Source organism: Globicephala melas, chromosome 13 (genome assembly GCF_963455315.2).
Source record: "Globicephala melas chromosome 13, mGloMel1.2, whole genome shotgun sequence".
NCBI lineage: Eukaryota > Metazoa > Chordata > Mammalia > Artiodactyla > Delphinidae > Globicephala > Globicephala melas.
Genome location: NC_083326.1, coordinates 54641276 through 54657901, shown reverse-complemented (window position 1 = coordinate 54657901; position 16626 = coordinate 54641276). Strand labels below are relative to the sequence as shown.

Genomic DNA, 16626 nt, shown 5'->3' with positions numbered 1-16626 from the left:
CCACTTGGTCTCTGCTTATCCTTGAATCTCATCTTCTGCACATGCTCCCGTCCCTTGCTACTAAGCTCCAGCCATACGAAAACCTTAGGGTACCAGAGTGCACCATGCTATTTTCTCCCTGAGCTTTCCCACAGACTTCTTTGTTTGCTGGCTCCCCTAGCCTTGCCATGCTAACTCTCCCTTATACTTCCCAATTCAGTTCAGGTGTACATCTTCAAGGAAGCCTTTCTAAAATCAACCTCCATCCATCTCCCCACACCATGCGCACCAAAATCTTGGTTAGGTGTACTATATGCTCCCTCAGTACACTGTGCAAACCTCTATTGGAGGTCTGATCTCATGGTAGAAAATATCAACTAGAATGGAAGTTTCTTAAGCTTCTATGTCTTTTTATCTCCCCTCTATGCCCAGCATGGTAAGTGGCACACAGCAGATGTTACATAAATGTTTAAGTAGTGAGGAGGTAAATGAAGAAGTGACTCATATCCACTTCTGGAATAAAAGGCTTGGGATTTATGAAAATTATTTTCATGGCCTTAGAGACTTTTTTGCTCACTTCTTGTTTCACTATTGGAAAATACAGGCTACCTTAAAAATGACAGAGAAATTGGGCTGTTATTGAATTGACATAAAGGGATGAGTGTGTTTTTAGTATAATGTCAATGCTGAAAAATTTTACCACTTTAGCCAATTTATTCTACCCACTCAGTTGTTCTTAACTGGGATAGACTTTTACAAACGTAAGTCTGAATGAAGTGCCACTCTGGGAATGGTATGACATACCGCCTCTTTGCCTCGGGCATATTTCAGTTCCTCATTCCACAACTGCTGCTGTTCAGCCTCCAGGTCCTTGGTTAATTTATTAATGGTCTGCTGCAATTCATTTCTTTCATGATTTATTCTCTCAATGTCTGCAACTGAGTACTTCTGGTTATCAACAATATTCTGTAGTCGAGAATTCTCCTGTTTCATTGTTTCACATTCTAGTTCTGCATTGAAAAAGAAAAAATTTGTTAAGTTCCTTCAATTCCTACAAATAAAGTGTGCCGTTATTTAATAGAGTTGACCCCCACACATGATTATGATTAAGAATTGTTAGACTTAACAGATAGTCTGCTATTGTTCAGTTAAAATGCTTTTAATACTCCTACATGATTCTCTGCAAAAAGTCAGAAAAGCTACAAGTTTTTCACAAACAAAAAATATTTATATAAACATACATCAGTTTATTCTTATTTCACTGATATTTTCAGTGGTTTCATAAGATATTAAGCAACCATAATGGTTAGGTTCTTGCTTTACTAAAATTTGTAATCATGAACGATGATATTGTACCAAGAGAAGATACAAACAGCAAATGATCATGAAAGGGGAAGAAAAGTTATCAAATTTATAATATTTGGTGTTCTATCGAACAGTGACGCCAACATTTTATGACTCATAGCTTATCAAAAATATGACAGTATTTTTAAGCAGACTGGGATAAATGGATGAGGATGCTCATGACCAAAGGGGTCACAGAAATCATCCTGAGGGCTGAGAGGATCAAAATCTCGGCTTTGTTATAACTCAGTCGTATTGTAGTACTGTAGTTGGGAAGCTCCACACCTGAGCTCAAAATGAATTAATGGTTGGTTTAAGTAAAACTTCATTTATTACAGGAATCGGCACAAAAAATCCACAATATACAATATCTATAGAGTTACATATGTCTCATTCACACTCTTGGCCATGAATGACTTCAAATAATCAAGAAAGTTAAAAAAATTCAGAATAAAATATTTTAGCTTAACAGTTATCAAATTATTGTCTCAAACTAAATCACTGTGCAATGGCAAATGATTGCTGAAGTATTTCTCTCTCTCCTACCCAGTTTGCCATTACTGGAAAAAAAGTCTCACAAGAGAAGTGGGAAGGATAAAAATTCTCTAGATTAAATACCAATAAGGAAGATAAATTATTAATATTATAAAGTATTGATTTAATTGCATTACAAACATTACTATAATAAAAAATTAGTTTATGGCTCCTTGTCGTCATGGAGAACAAACATTAGTGGTCAAGTTTAAACTATTTAAAGAGTTGGTTTACAGCAAAGCTAATATATGTAATCAGACTTATTTGGAAAAAAATAAAACAATTTATCAAATACTCCAGATAATTATTGTCCTTGATTTTGGACAGATGATCAATATTCCATAGACTAAGAACTAAATCAAATATCCTAAGGACTATCTACATAATTCCTACATGACACAGATACAGCCCGTAAAACCCTAAAAGAATAAAACTGAAGCAGGTTGAGGTCTGGGAAAATAGTATAGTAGGTCCATATAGTTATTTATTTATTTTGTAAACTGCCAGCCAATGGCTCGATCTCCTTTTGGCACCATAGAAGCAACAATCAATTCATGTGTCACAGTATTTTCAGGGTTTTATGATTAAGATCCATATGTGTTTATGAAAACAAGGTTAGGAGCACACCAGATATAAACAAGCTTTTTTTAGTTGGGCTTTTATAGTACTAGCATCTTTCCATCTTATTTTCAATCAACTTAAGCTGCTGAGTAGCTTAGGAGGTGGTGATAGAGGATAAGGCAAATATAGCAGACTGAGACCAGCAGAGATTTAAAAATCTGGCTTATTAATTACAAGGTGGAATAGAAGATATATTTATATTCAGGCAGCTTGTGTTCTTAGATAAGGTTCCTCTTGGCTTTAAAAAGCCAGGTGTCTGAAAACATGTTAGAAGGTGTAGTAGGTTGAATAATGACCACCCAAAGATAGGAAGTCCTAATCCCTGGAATTTGTAAACATTACCATATTTAGTAAAGGGGTCTTCACAGATACGATTAAGTATTTTGAGATGAGATTACCCTGGATTATCGAGGTGGGCCCTAAATGCCATCACAAATGTCCTTAAAAGATAAAGGCAGAGAGAAATTAACATAGGCAGAAGAGAGACACCCACACACACAGAAGGTAATGTGAGGATGGAGGCAGAGACTGGAGTGACAGGGCCACAATCTCAGGAATGTCATCAGATACCAGAAGCTGGAAGAAGCAAGGAATGGATTCTCCCACATAGTCCTGGGAGGAAGTGTGGCCCTGCCGGATTTCCGACCTCTAGCCTTCTGTGAGTGAATAAATTTCCATTGTTTTAAGCCACCAAGTTTGTGGTAATTCATTACAGCAGTCTCAGAAAACTAATACATAAGTCACTAAAAACTTGGTTGCCTGATACATTACCATTAGAGGCAAAAAAGATACAGATGACAAAGCTGTCTCTACATGTGATAAGTCCCACACAGGTCCCCATCCCAGTCTGAATGAACTTTTTCAGCATTTAGTTGTGCTTACCTACTCTAGAAATTTCTTCAACGAGGCCATTCAATTTCTGGTCAAGAATGGCTGAATGAGACTCCAAATTGCTCATGTATGCCTGATATTTTTGAACATCTGCTTGTAAGGAAGCTTTCAGTTTTCTCAATGACTCTAGGCGATTCTAAAAGAAGAGAAAGTGCGATTAGTTATTCTTGTCAATAATGATGCCATACTTTACTTGAAAGTTAAAGCAATATTATTTAAATTCATCTTAGAGAAAGGTAAATTAGTTTCCTTTTCACTTTTAGAGGGAGTCAAAAAAACTAAAACGGTAGCTTACTGTTATTACCCAATTAAGAAGATGTACGTACTTTTCAGAAGTCAGTTTGGGACAGAAAAAGTCCAGGGCCAGAATGAAAAAGAACAAACATTTAAAATCTGTTATTTTACAGAACAGTCTAGGGGCTTCCGCAATATAAAACACAAAATAAAATTAGATATCTGTATATTATCATTTAGCTTTTAGAAAGACCTCTGGATACAATATATTATATAAACACATTTATTACCATTCTCTTTCCACTAACTACAAAACCCAGGGCCTCTTGTAAGTAGTGCTCCCTAGAGGTATATAACATGCGGACCTTGTTCTAAAGATCTTTTTGGTCTTATGTAAATAGGTAAGACTCTTTCATCATATTCTGAACACTATTAGTCCAAGACTGACAGATCACAAGGGAAAACAAAGCTCTAGGGATACCAAACATGTTTTCTTAGGAGTTCTGTCCTATGTAAAAAAAATTAACTTTTAAGAAGCTTGTTTTTTTAATGTATTTTTTAAAAAAATAGATAAAGAAACAGCTGGTGTTGTCCAAGGAGACCCAAGAGTATAAGTAAGTGTATAAGCCTGTTGAAGATAAGCATGTTTACTAACCGGTTCTTTTTCTCTTTCTTGTTCCAATCTTGCAATCTGTTCATTCAATGCTCTGTTTTTTGCTGCTAATGATTCCAGCTTGGAAGCATCTACATTAAATAAATCCTCTGGAGAAAAAACCCAGAAACTTCATAAGGTCTCAAATCTGCCTAAAAAGTTCTCACCCAGGTTTTTACCATTGCTCTCTCCCTCACTTCCTCTAGTCTCTACTCAAAACATCCCACTGAAGGACATCCTACCGTCTGTAAAACTGCAACCCTTCCCTTTGGTCCACCACACTCTCTACCTCCCTATCCTACTTCATTTTCCTCCGGAGCACTTATCACCATTTGACTTACAGTTGTTCATTTGATTATTGTCTCTAATAGAAGGTAAGCTCACAAGGGCAGAGATTTTTACCTCTTATTCATTACTGTATCCTCGGTGCCTACATGGTGACTGGTATACAGTATGTATATAATAAATATTGTTTGAATAAATGAATATAATTCATATGCTTAATTAATTATAACACAATATCAAAGCAAAGATGCTTTCAGTGTTAGATCACTATGAATTTTCCTCTTAAAAAAAAAGACAACATCATTTTCTTTGCTCCCCTTCTCATATGGACAAGCTGAAATTGTCCCGCTTCTTTTTTTTTTTTTTAAATATTTATTTACTTATATGGTTGCGTTGGGTCTTAGTTGTGGCTCGTGGGCTCCTTAGTTGTGGCATGTGAACTCTTAGTTGCAGCATGCATGTGGGATCTAGTTCCCTGACCAGGGATCAAACCCGGGCCCCCTGCACTGGAGTGCAGAGACTTAACCACTGCGCCACCAGGGAAGTCCCTGTTCCGCTTATTCTTCAGGAAAGTATATCCCATGGAAACAAAAGAGAATGCTTTCACTTTTTATGCTAATAGTGGCAGGGTGATCTCCTATTTTGATTGATTCCATAGTCTTTGGAGGATCGCTTTACACGTCTTAAACTTATCTATTTTACCTACCACTCTGGCATTTTATATACAAGACTATTACAAAAAAGGAACAACAATGTAAAATAATACTCCGAAATATTTTAAAGTTAGCCAGTAAATACCGAATGTCACTAGATTAGCTAAGTGGAAAAATAATTTCTTTCTTTGGAAATATCATAGCCCATTAACTATGTGACATAAATTTTGAAAGAGACCATAGATCTTTTGACTAACCAGTACTTTAATTTCTAAAATAATAAGGCAAGGATATCACAGGGATATCATCCCCCAAGAGGAATAACATTTGCTGATTATATTGTGTGCTCCGGGTAGCACATTTGACATTTTATAAACATGGCCATCTAATCCTGCAAAACTTTGTTAGAAAGGTTAAGTAGTTTGTTAACGTCACACAGCCAGTAAGGGGTCATGCCTCAGGTCTGACTCCAACACCAGTATTCTTTCTGCTTAACCTTTACTCCTCTCCACCAAAGAAACAGTTATGATAAAAATCAGGAGGCATCTAAACGCATTTACATTAGGCATAGTAAGATGGGCTACAACTCCTTGAGTGGAGTTAAATGACCCAAAGCAAGCACTCTAGGAATGAGAACACTTACTCAGCTTGGACTGCAACTCTGCATTCATCTCTTCAAAGCTGTCGGCACCAGTCATGAAACTCTCATAGCATTTTATGGTGTAGTCCAAAAACAACTGATTGGGATAAGCAGATTTAAAAACAAAGCCATGATTCTCTATTTAGTTTATTTCATTTTTCTAAGTAGAAGTTTAAATTTGAATTAAAAAAATAAAAGTCAGGAACACTAAGTGGTTACATGAACTCCTGTAAATGAGATACAAACCTAGGGAATATCATTAATTATGCTGCACAGATTTACTTAGTCTGCTACTTCTATAGTGAATAATAGGGATGAAAAGAATACTTCAATTTGGATAAAAGTGATACTTAGTAAATGGTTAAAAAAAACCCATATCTTCAGAATTTTGAGAAGGTTAGACAAGGAAGCTTATTAATAAATATAATTCAACATAAAATGTAAACTTGAGCATCTTTAGGGATAATCTAACTAATTAAAAATTTAAATGAATTGCTGATCATTTAAGTCTAATTAAACTGACAAGATCTAGTTGTGAAAACCAGAACATAATAAAGGCTATAATTTACATTGTAACTTCATGCTAAAACATGGCATGGTTAGTAGAGATCTAAACAGTAGACTATTAGTACTCTTAATATTTATCCAAGAGAAAATAATACTCTATTTTGCAATTCTGAGGTGTTTTGCTTACTGAAGATGTGTACTTTGTTAGGAGGCAAGGATGGCTGATCAGAATTTTCCACAGCCAGATGAAGTACACATCCCTCAAGATAAACCAATTCCCTTTGTGCTGATTCTCTGCTTACTAAACAATCTTCTTACTACTTGGTTGATACTGAAGGGGTGCCCTGAATAGGGGGTATGAGTATTTTTGTAACTGGAAAGATGTGTCAGTGGTGGTAAATTAATACATTTTTATTCTTTTTCAGATGTGAATTTGGTAAGAGTGAACGTTTCCTTAAAAGTTTGGTCAATTGTGATTTTGCAGGTTAAAAAAAAATTGAATTTCTAGATCTACAAAGCTGAGGCTCAGAATCTGATGAAGTTGGATACTTTGGTAACTCTTTTTAATTAAATTTAAAATTAATTTTTACTTTAAAATTAAAAATAGCACTTTATAATTTCCCAAGTGCTTCTCTATATATTGTCATCTGAAATAACAGCTAGAATAGCAAGAATAACTTTTACTGTTTTAACATTTAGGATGAATATCAATAAATTTAATATTTAGTCATTTAGTAGGTATTATAATTTTATTTGGGTGAGAACTGAGGCACCAATAAATCTAGTCTAGTACACATATTGCAACATGGGAAGAGAATTCTCTCAAGAGGATCAAAGGCTTGCTAGCTGCTTCTCCAGCAAGGATCACTGATGAAGTAGTAATGGGGTATGATATTCTTTGTTTGAAAAAAAAAAGCAACACTACCATGCCAGTCAGTTGATACATCTTTCTATTCGAACTATTTCCCAGGTAGTAATAAAAGATGAAGCTGAGGTTATTTCCACTTTCTTTTTATGACAAATGCTCCAAAGAGTGAAGAACAGAGAATTTTTTTTTTTTTTTTATCTTTAGGGTCCTACATAGTAGGACCTATATATGCTATAGGAACTATATATGCTGGGGACATTAATGTTTAATCTCAATACTATAAACTTATTCCTTGGAGTTGGTGTTTGCTCCCTTTGGATATATAAATTTATGTATTTTAGGAAATAGGGTAGGGTTAGTTACATAGTTAAGGCTCCAATACAGGATGGTTTGGGAACCAATTTAGACCATCTATTTACTTTTATCTCAATCACTTTTGGAAGTGGCAACTCTTAAGTGCAAGATGCCTAACTAAAAGCCAAAACAAACAAAAAACCCACATGCCATCTATTTAAAGACCCAGTCTTTCAGGCTTTGTGTTGACAAAATACTATATTACAATAATGATGCCAGTATTGATACCTTCATTATAAAAGATAAGGGAGAAAGAGAAATATTACATCTGTACATATAACAATAACATTATGACATAATTCTAATTGCATTGCTTTTTTAAGTTACTTAAAATTTACAAATTTCCATTCCTAGTTACTTTTAGGAAACTACAATGTGATTTCAAGAGTAATTCCATTGACTAATATTTCCCCAAATCAGTTTTAGCAGATTTTTCAGGAAGCAAAAAGCCAAGTTCTACAAAAGAACATATCACTTTCAATAATAACACATTTAGTTAATATTAAGATAACTATAATGTTTACAGTAATGTAAGGTACCTTATTATGCATAATTCCATCTTCAGTTTCTTCTCCCCAAGGCTGTCCATCATCAAATAAAGGTGAGCTTTCTTTCATGGCATTATGTAACTATTTAGTACACAAGCAAAATATTAAGTTGATTAAGTTTCTGAGGAAAACACATAGCTTTCATGTTTTGTCAAATTTGTTTTCAGTGTCATTTTTAGGAGCATTCACATTACTGCCTGACAAAGTCTCGTGAGAAGTTATTCTTTTAAACCTTAGAATATAATCCTTTTGATATTTTAGTAACTAAATCCCTTAGGATTAAAAAAGGATGGGCTCCATGTTTAGTTCTATTCTATAGTGAAAAATATGCTGATCTTTTTTATACACTTATTGAGAACATATACACACATTTAAAAAAAATTTTTATTTTATTTATTTATTTTTGGCTGTGTTGGGTCTTTGCTGCTGCGCACAGGCTTTCTCTAGTTGTGGTGAGCAGGGGCTACTCTTCGTTGAGGTGCACAGGTTTCTCATGGCAGTGGCTTCTCTTGTTGCGGAGCACGGGCTCTAGGCACGTGGGCTTCAGTAGTTGTGGCACGTGGGCTCAGTAGCTGTGGCTCGTGGGCTCTAGCTGTGGCTCGTGGGCTCTAGAGCACAGGCTCAGTAACTGTGGCGCACAGGCTCAGTTGCTCTGTGGCATGTGGGATCTTCCTGGATCAGGGCTCAAACCCGTGTCCCCTGTGTTGGCAGGCAGACTCTCAACCACTGCGCCACCAGGGAAGCCCCCTACACACGTTTTAATGCAATTCTGAGAATCCAAAACAGAACTGCCACAAAAAGTAAGCCAAAAGTAATTATTTCTCTTTCATATAAACTCAATTTTGGTGCTCAAATGTTATCTACTGCCTCCTTCAGACTGTATAAGCATGCACTTTAGATTGAATTTTACAATATAAAATCTTCAGAAATACAAATATTTAACCTTGAAAGTGATAACAGATAATAAATTATAGCAAACATTCAGATGTTATAATTAACAAGCTAAAAGGAAAATGCCTAAAGGTTTTTAAGGCACATAAATTCCATTTTGGAACACATGTTTTTATAACTTGTTTTAGAAATATAACCTTTTAAAAATAAAAGAAAATTAGAAAATTTAAATGAAATTGCTATAAAATGTAAAGATATCAATGTATATCTAATATAATGAAGACTAAACTCTACAAAAATGGACTATGCATTACGAGTGTAAAAGAAGAATGTGGTTTCTGTTGAAAATATTTCTTTACATTTTCTTACCCTAGTATTCATATATAGATAGGATTGCTGAGTGGGGATACTGTCCTTAGTCTAGAGTAGCTTGTCCTATCTGCTCCTTTCCTATTCCAAAGGCGCTCATTAGACCTTTTGTATATCTAGGGTGGATGAAGGTAAGCTCTATCAACTCATCCTTTACCTCTTCTTCCCTTGACAAGGCCTCAAGTGACAATCAGATTTAATTAAGTCTTAAAGACAAGTAAGGCAGAGCCCAAGATGAAGAATAGAATCTCATATCTTATCATCAGGGTAGATAAAGACAGAGTTTCTGTTGCCTTGTCAAAGGTCCTTGTGAAAACTCTTGCTACTCTGCAAGGTTCAAGGAGAGCCTTACAAGGGACAAACAGATCCCCAGGAACTATAGGAAAGACTCTTACTACAATAACTAGAAGTTCTTCTGTACTGAGAAGATTTGGTTGAAAATGTTTCAACCTGAAATTGTATAGAGATAACCAGAAATATGGATTTGAGTAATCATTTTTTACCCAGAGGTGGCATTTACCAATAAAATACTACTCCTTCATATTATAAAAGGGTATTATATTATAAGAAAAGAAAAGGACTCAGAGGGATTTGAGATGAGTAACGCCCTAGCCCACTTTGGTTATTAACCAAAAGGTTAATCACAGAGCTAGTGGAGCATATGCACCCTCCTATTCATGTTCCTTGGTAGAGGGGAGACGGGGCAACTTTGGCAAAACTCCTATCACTCAAACACCGTAATAAGGATGTGCTTATAAGCTCTGTGCTAAGAGGCATAATGAGAGAGAAGAAATAAAACTTTACTTACAAAACATTAACAAACTGAATTCAGGAGTATAGCAAAGGAATAACCAACAATGAACAAACAGAGACTATTAGGGAACCAATATCCTATCATGTCATACCAGCAGGTTGAGAAAAACAATCATCTCAATAGATCCTGTAAAAGCATATGATAAGGTTCAATGATTATTCTTGATAAAAAATTAGAAAGAGGCAGATAAGCTTCAACATGAAAAACATTATCTTCTACCTGGAAACATCACAATTAAATGATAAAACAGAAAAATTTTTGTTTGAAAACAGTGGTACCAACAGAAATCAATCAAGAACAGTAATAATTAGGCAATTCAATAAGAGCAGACAACTACAGGTCAATATCCCTGATGAGAATATAGAGGCAAACATTTTCAATAAAATATTTGCAAACCAAATTCAGTAGCACTTTGAAAAGGTCATTCAACATGATTAAGTGGGATTTATCATGGGATGCAAGGATGGCTCAATGCATGCAAATCCATAAGTGTGATACATCACATTAATAGAATAAAAAAACCAAAATCATACAACAACTCAATAGAAAAAAAGTATTTGACAAAATTCAACGTCACTTCATAATAAAAACTCTCAAAGTGTGTATACAGGAAATGTACCTCTACATAATAAAGCCCATATATGACAAGCCCACAGCTAACATTATACTCAATGGTAAAGAACTGAAAGCTGTTACTCTAAGATCAGGAAAAAGTTAAGGATGCCCACTGTTGCCACTTTTTTTTTTGCTGTACGCAGGCCTCTCACTGTTGTGGCCTCTCCCGCCGCGGAGCTCAGGCCCCAGACACGCAGGCTCAGCGGCCTTGGCTCACAGGCCCAGCTGCTCCGTGGCATGTGGGATCTTCCCAGACTGGGGCACGAACCCGTGTCCCCTGCATTGGCAGGCGGACTCCCAACCACTGTGCCACCAGGAAAGCCCCACTATTGCCACTTTTATCCAACATAGTACTGGAAATCCTAGCCAGAGCAATCAGGCAAGAAAAATAAAAGGCATCAGAATTGAAAAAGAATAAGTAGAATTATCTCTATTTGCAGATGACATGGTTTTATATATAGAAAATCCTAAAGCCCCCTCAAAAGCAAACAAACAAATAAAACCTGTTAGATCTAATCAACAAATTCAGTAAATTTGCAGGATACAAAATTAAAATACAAAAATCAGTAGTGTTGCTATATACTAATGACAAATTATCTGAAAAAAGAAAAAAGGAAAATGATACCATTTACAATAGCATCAAAGCAATAAAGGAATAAGTTTAACCAAAGAGGTGAAAGATCTCTACACTGAAAAGTACAAGACAGGGCTTCCCTGGTGGCACAGTGGTTGAGAGTCCGCCTGCCGATGCAGGGGACATGGGTTCGTGCCCCGGTCCGGGAAGATCCCAGATGTCGCAGAGCGGCTGGGCCCATGAGCCATGGCTGCTAAGCCTGCGCGTCCGGAGCCTGTGCTCCGCAACGGGAGAGGCCACAACAGTGAGAGGCCCGCATAACGCAAAAAAACCCCACAAAAAACAACTAAAAATAGCATTACCATATGACCCAGCAATCCTACTCCTGGGCATATACCCAGAAAAAACCATAATTTAAAAAGACACACACACCCCAATGTTCACTGCAGCCCTATTTACAATAGCCAGGTCATGGAAGCAACCTAAATGCCCATCGACAGACGAATGGATAAAGAAGATGTGGTACATATATACAACAGAATATTAATCAGCCATAAAAAGGAACAAAATTGGGTCATTTGTAGAGACGTGGAAGAATCTAGAGACTGTAACACAGAGTGAAGTCAGAAAGAGAAAAACAAATACTGTATATTAACGCATATATGTGGAACCTAGCAAAATGGTACAGATGAACCGGTTTGCAGGGGCAAAACTGAGACAAAGATGTAGAGGACAAACGTATGGACACCAAGGGGGGAAAGCGGCAGCAGGTGGGGGTGGTGGTGTGATGAACTGGGAGATTGGGATTGACACGTACACACTGATGTGTATAAAATGGATGACTAATAAGAACCTGCTGTATAAAAAAATAAATTAAAAAAAATGCCTCTGCACCTCTAGTTCCTGCGGAGGTTGGCATCTTCAGTGAAGTCTCCTATTGCAGGAGGACCTTCAAGATGGTTGATGTAGAGATTACCTTCCTCCCCACAAATACATCAGAAATACATCTACAGGGCTTCCCTGGTGGCGCAGTGGTTACGAATCTGCCTGCCAATGTAGGGGACACGGGTTCAAGCCCTGGTCTGGGAAGATCCCACATGCCGCAGAGCAATGAAGCCCGTGCACAACAACCACTGAGCCTGCGCTCTAGAGCCCACAGGCCACAACTACTGAGCCCATGAGCCACAACTACTGAAGCCCATGCACCTAGAGCCCATGCTCTGCAACAAGAGAAGGCACTGTGATGAGAAGCCTGCACACCACAACAAAGAGTAGTCCTTGCTCGCTGAAACTAGAGAAAGCCCGCACAGCAACGAAGACCCTACACAGACAAAAATAAAAATAAATAAAATAAATAAATATATAAGAAGAAAAAAATACATCTACATGTGGCACAAGTCCTACAGAACACCTACTGAATGCTGGCAGAAGACCTCATACTTCCCAAAAGGCAAGAAAATCCCTACGTACATGGTCGTGTGGCTGAGAGGGTCTTGGTGCTCCAGCCTGGTGTCAGGCCTGAACCCCTGAGGTGGAAGAGCCGAGTTCAGGACACTGGACCACCAGAGACCTCCCGGCCCCAAGTAATATCAATCGGCGATAGCTCTCCCAGAGATATCCGTCTCAATGCTAAAACCCAGCTCCACCCAGCAGCAAGCTGGGCACCCCATAAGAAATAACTAGCAAGACAGGAATACAACCCCACCCATTAGAAGAGAGGCTGCCTAAAATCATAATAAGGTCACAGACACCCCAAAGCACACCACCGGACGCGGTCCTGCCCTCCAGAAAGACAATGTCCAGCCTCATTCACCAGAACAGAGGCACCAGGCCCCTCCACCAGGAAGCCTACACAACTCACTGAACCAACGTTACCCACTGGAGGCAGACACCAAAAACAACGGGAATTACAAACCTGCAGCCTGCGAAAAGGAGACCCCAAATACGGTAAGTTAAGCACAATAAGAAAACAGAGAAATACACAGCATGTGAAGGAGCAAGGTAAAAATCCATCAGACTAAACAAATGAAGAGGAAATAGGCAGCCTACCTGAAAAAGAATTCAGAGTAATGATAGTAAAGATATCCAAACTCCTGGAGATAGAATGGAGAAAATACAAGAAACGTTTAACAAAGGCCTAGAAGAACTAAAGAGCAAACAAACAATGATGAACAACACAATAAATAAAATTAAAAATTCTCTAGAAGGAATCAAAAGCAGAATAACTAAGGCAGAAGAATGGATAAGCGACCTGGAAGATAAAATAGTGGAAATAACTACCGCAGAGCAGAATAAAGAAAAAAGAATGAAAAGAATTGAGGACAGTCTCACAGACCTCCGGGACAACATTAAATGCACCAACATTCGAATTATAGGGGTCCCAGAAGAAAAAGAGAAAAAAGACAGGGACTGTGAAAATATCTGAAGACATTATAGTTGAAAACTTCCCTAATACGGGAAAGGAAATAGTCAATCAAGTCCAGGAAGCACAGAGAGTTCCATACAGTATAAATCTAAGGAGAAACAAGCCAAGACACGTACTAACCAAAGTATCAAAAATTAAATACAAAGAAAAAAATATTAAAAGCAGCAAGGGAAAAGCAACAAATAACATACGAGGGAATCCCCATAAAGTTAACAGCTGATCTTTCAGCAGAAACTCTGCAAGCCAGAAGGGAGTGGCAGGACACATTTAAAGCAATGAAAAGGAAAAACCTACAACCAAGATTACTAAACCCAACAAGAATCTCATTCAGATTTTTAATTTTTTTTATAAAAGAGATTTCCCTTTTTATTTTTATTTTTTATTATTATTATTTTTTTTGTGGTACGTGGGCCTCTCACTGTTGTGGCCTCTCCCGTTGTGGAGCACAGGCTCTGGACGCACAGGCCCAGTGGCCATGGCTCACGGGCCCAGCCACTCCGCGGCATGTGGCATCCTCCCGGACTGGGGCACGAACCTGTGTCCCCTGCATCAGCAGGCAGACTCTCAACCACTGCGCCACCAGGGAAGCCCCCTTTTTATTTATTTAAATTAATTAATGTCTGCGTTGGGTCTTCTTTGCTGTGTGCGGGCTTCTCATTGTGGTGGTTTCTCTTGTTGCGGAGCACGGGCTCTAGGCACGTGGGCTTCAGTAGCTGTGGCATGAAGGCTCTAGAGCTCAGGCTCAGTTGTGGCGCACGGGCTTAGTTGCTCCATGGCATGTGGGATCTTCCCAGACCAGGGCTTGAACCCATGCCCCTTGCATTGGCAGGCAGATTCTTAACCACTGCGCTACCAGGGAAGCCCCTCATTCAGATTTGAATGGAGAAATTAAAACGTTTACAGACAAGCAAAAGTTAATAGAATTCAGCACCACCAAACCAGCTTTACAACAAATGCTAAAGGAACTTTTATAGGCAGGAAACACAAGAGAAAAAAAATACCTACAAAAACAAACCCAAAACAATAAAGAAAATGTTAATAGAAACATACATATCAATAATTACCTTAAATGTAAATGGATTAAATGCTCCAATCAGAATACACAGACTGGCTGTATATATGCTGTCTACAAGAGACCCACTTCAGACCTGGGGACACTTACAGACTGAAAGTGAGGGGATGCAAAAAGATATTCTATGCAAATGGAAATCAAAAGAAAGCTGGAGTAGCAATTCTCATATCAGATAAAATAGACCTTAAAATAAAGACTGTTACAAGAGACAAGGAAGGACACTGCATAATGATAAAGGGATCAATCCAAGAAGATATATAAATTGTAAATACTTATGTACCCAACATAGGAGCACCTCAATACATAAGGCAAATGCTAACAGCCATAAAAGGGGAAATCGACAGTAACACAATCATAGTAGGGGATTTTAACACCCCACTTTCACCAATGGACAGATCATCCAAAATGAAAATAAATAAAGAAACACAAGCTTTAAATGACAGATTAGACAAGATGGACTTAATAGATATTTATAGGACATTCTATCAAAAACAACAGAATACACTTTCTTCTCAAGTACTCATGGAACATTCTCCAGAATAGATCATATCTTGGGTCACAAATCAAGCTTTGGTAAATTAAAAGAAAAATGAAATCGTATCAAGTATCTTTTCCGAACACAATACTATGAGACTAGATATCAATTATAGGAAAAAAACTGTAAAAAATAAAAACACATGGAGGCTAAACAATACCCTACTAAATAACCAAGAGATCACTGAAGAAATCAAAGAGGAAATCAAAAAATACCTAGAAACAAGTGACAATGAAAACATGACGACCCCAAACTTATGGGATGCAACAAAAGCAGATCTAAGAGGGAAGTTTATAGCAATACAATCCTACCTCAAGGAACAAGAAACATCTGAAATAAACAACCTAAACTTACACCTAAAGCAATTAGAGAAAGAAGTACAAAAAAACCCCAAAGTTAGCAGAAGGAAAGAAATAATAAAGATCAGATCAGAAATAAATGAAAAAGAAATGAATGAAACAATAGCAAAGATCAATAAAACTAAAAGCTGGTTCTTTTAGAAGATAAAGAAAATTGATAAATCATTAGCCAGAGTCATCAAGAAAAAAAGGGAGAAGACTCAAATCAACAGAATCAGAAATGAAAAAGGAGAAGTAACAACTGACACTGCAGAAATACAAAGGATCGTGAGAGATTACTATAAGCAACTGTGTACCAATAAAATGGACAACCTGCAAGAAATGCACAAATTCTTAGAAAAGCACAACCTTCCGAGACTGAATCAGGAAAAAATAGAAAATATCAACAGACCAATCACAAGCACTGAAATTGAAACTGTCATTAGAAATCTTCCAAGAAGCAAAAAGCCCAGGACCAGATGGCTTCACAGGTGAATTCTGTCAAACTTTTAGAGGAGAGCTAACACCTATCCTTCTCAAACTCTTCCAAAATATAGCAGAGAGAGGAACACTCCCAAACTCCTATGAGGCCACCATCACCTTGATACCAAAACCAGACAAGGATGTCACAAAGAAAGAAAACTACAGGCCAATATCACTGATGAACATAGATGCAAAAATCCTCAACAAAATACTAGCAAACAGAATCCAACAGCACATTAAAAGGATCATACAACATGATCAAGTGTGGTTTATCCCAGGCATGCGAATACTCTTCAATATATGCAAATGAGTCAATGTGTTAAACCATATCAACGAATTGAAAGATAAAAACCATATGATCACCTGAATAGATGCAGAAAATGCTTTTGACAAAATTCAA

The 16626-nt window shown here is 37.3% G+C and overlaps 1 protein-coding gene across 1 annotated transcript in view; it reads right to left on the bottom strand.

The window, feature by feature from the left end:
• NDC80 (NDC80 kinetochore complex component) overlaps positions 1-16626 on the bottom strand; it is a 55261-nt gene that overhangs the window by 25592 nt on the left and 13043 nt on the right. The window contains exons 7-11 of the mRNA XM_030836692.2: positions 8102-8191; positions 5837-5930; positions 4259-4365; positions 3361-3505; positions 784-989 (exon numbers count right to left, since the gene is read on the bottom strand). Of these exons, the coding sequence (XP_030692552.1) occupies positions 784-989; positions 3361-3505; positions 4259-4365; positions 5837-5930; positions 8102-8191 (642 nt within the window). The remainder of the gene's footprint in view (positions 1-783; positions 990-3360; positions 3506-4258; positions 4366-5836; positions 5931-8101; positions 8192-16626) is intronic.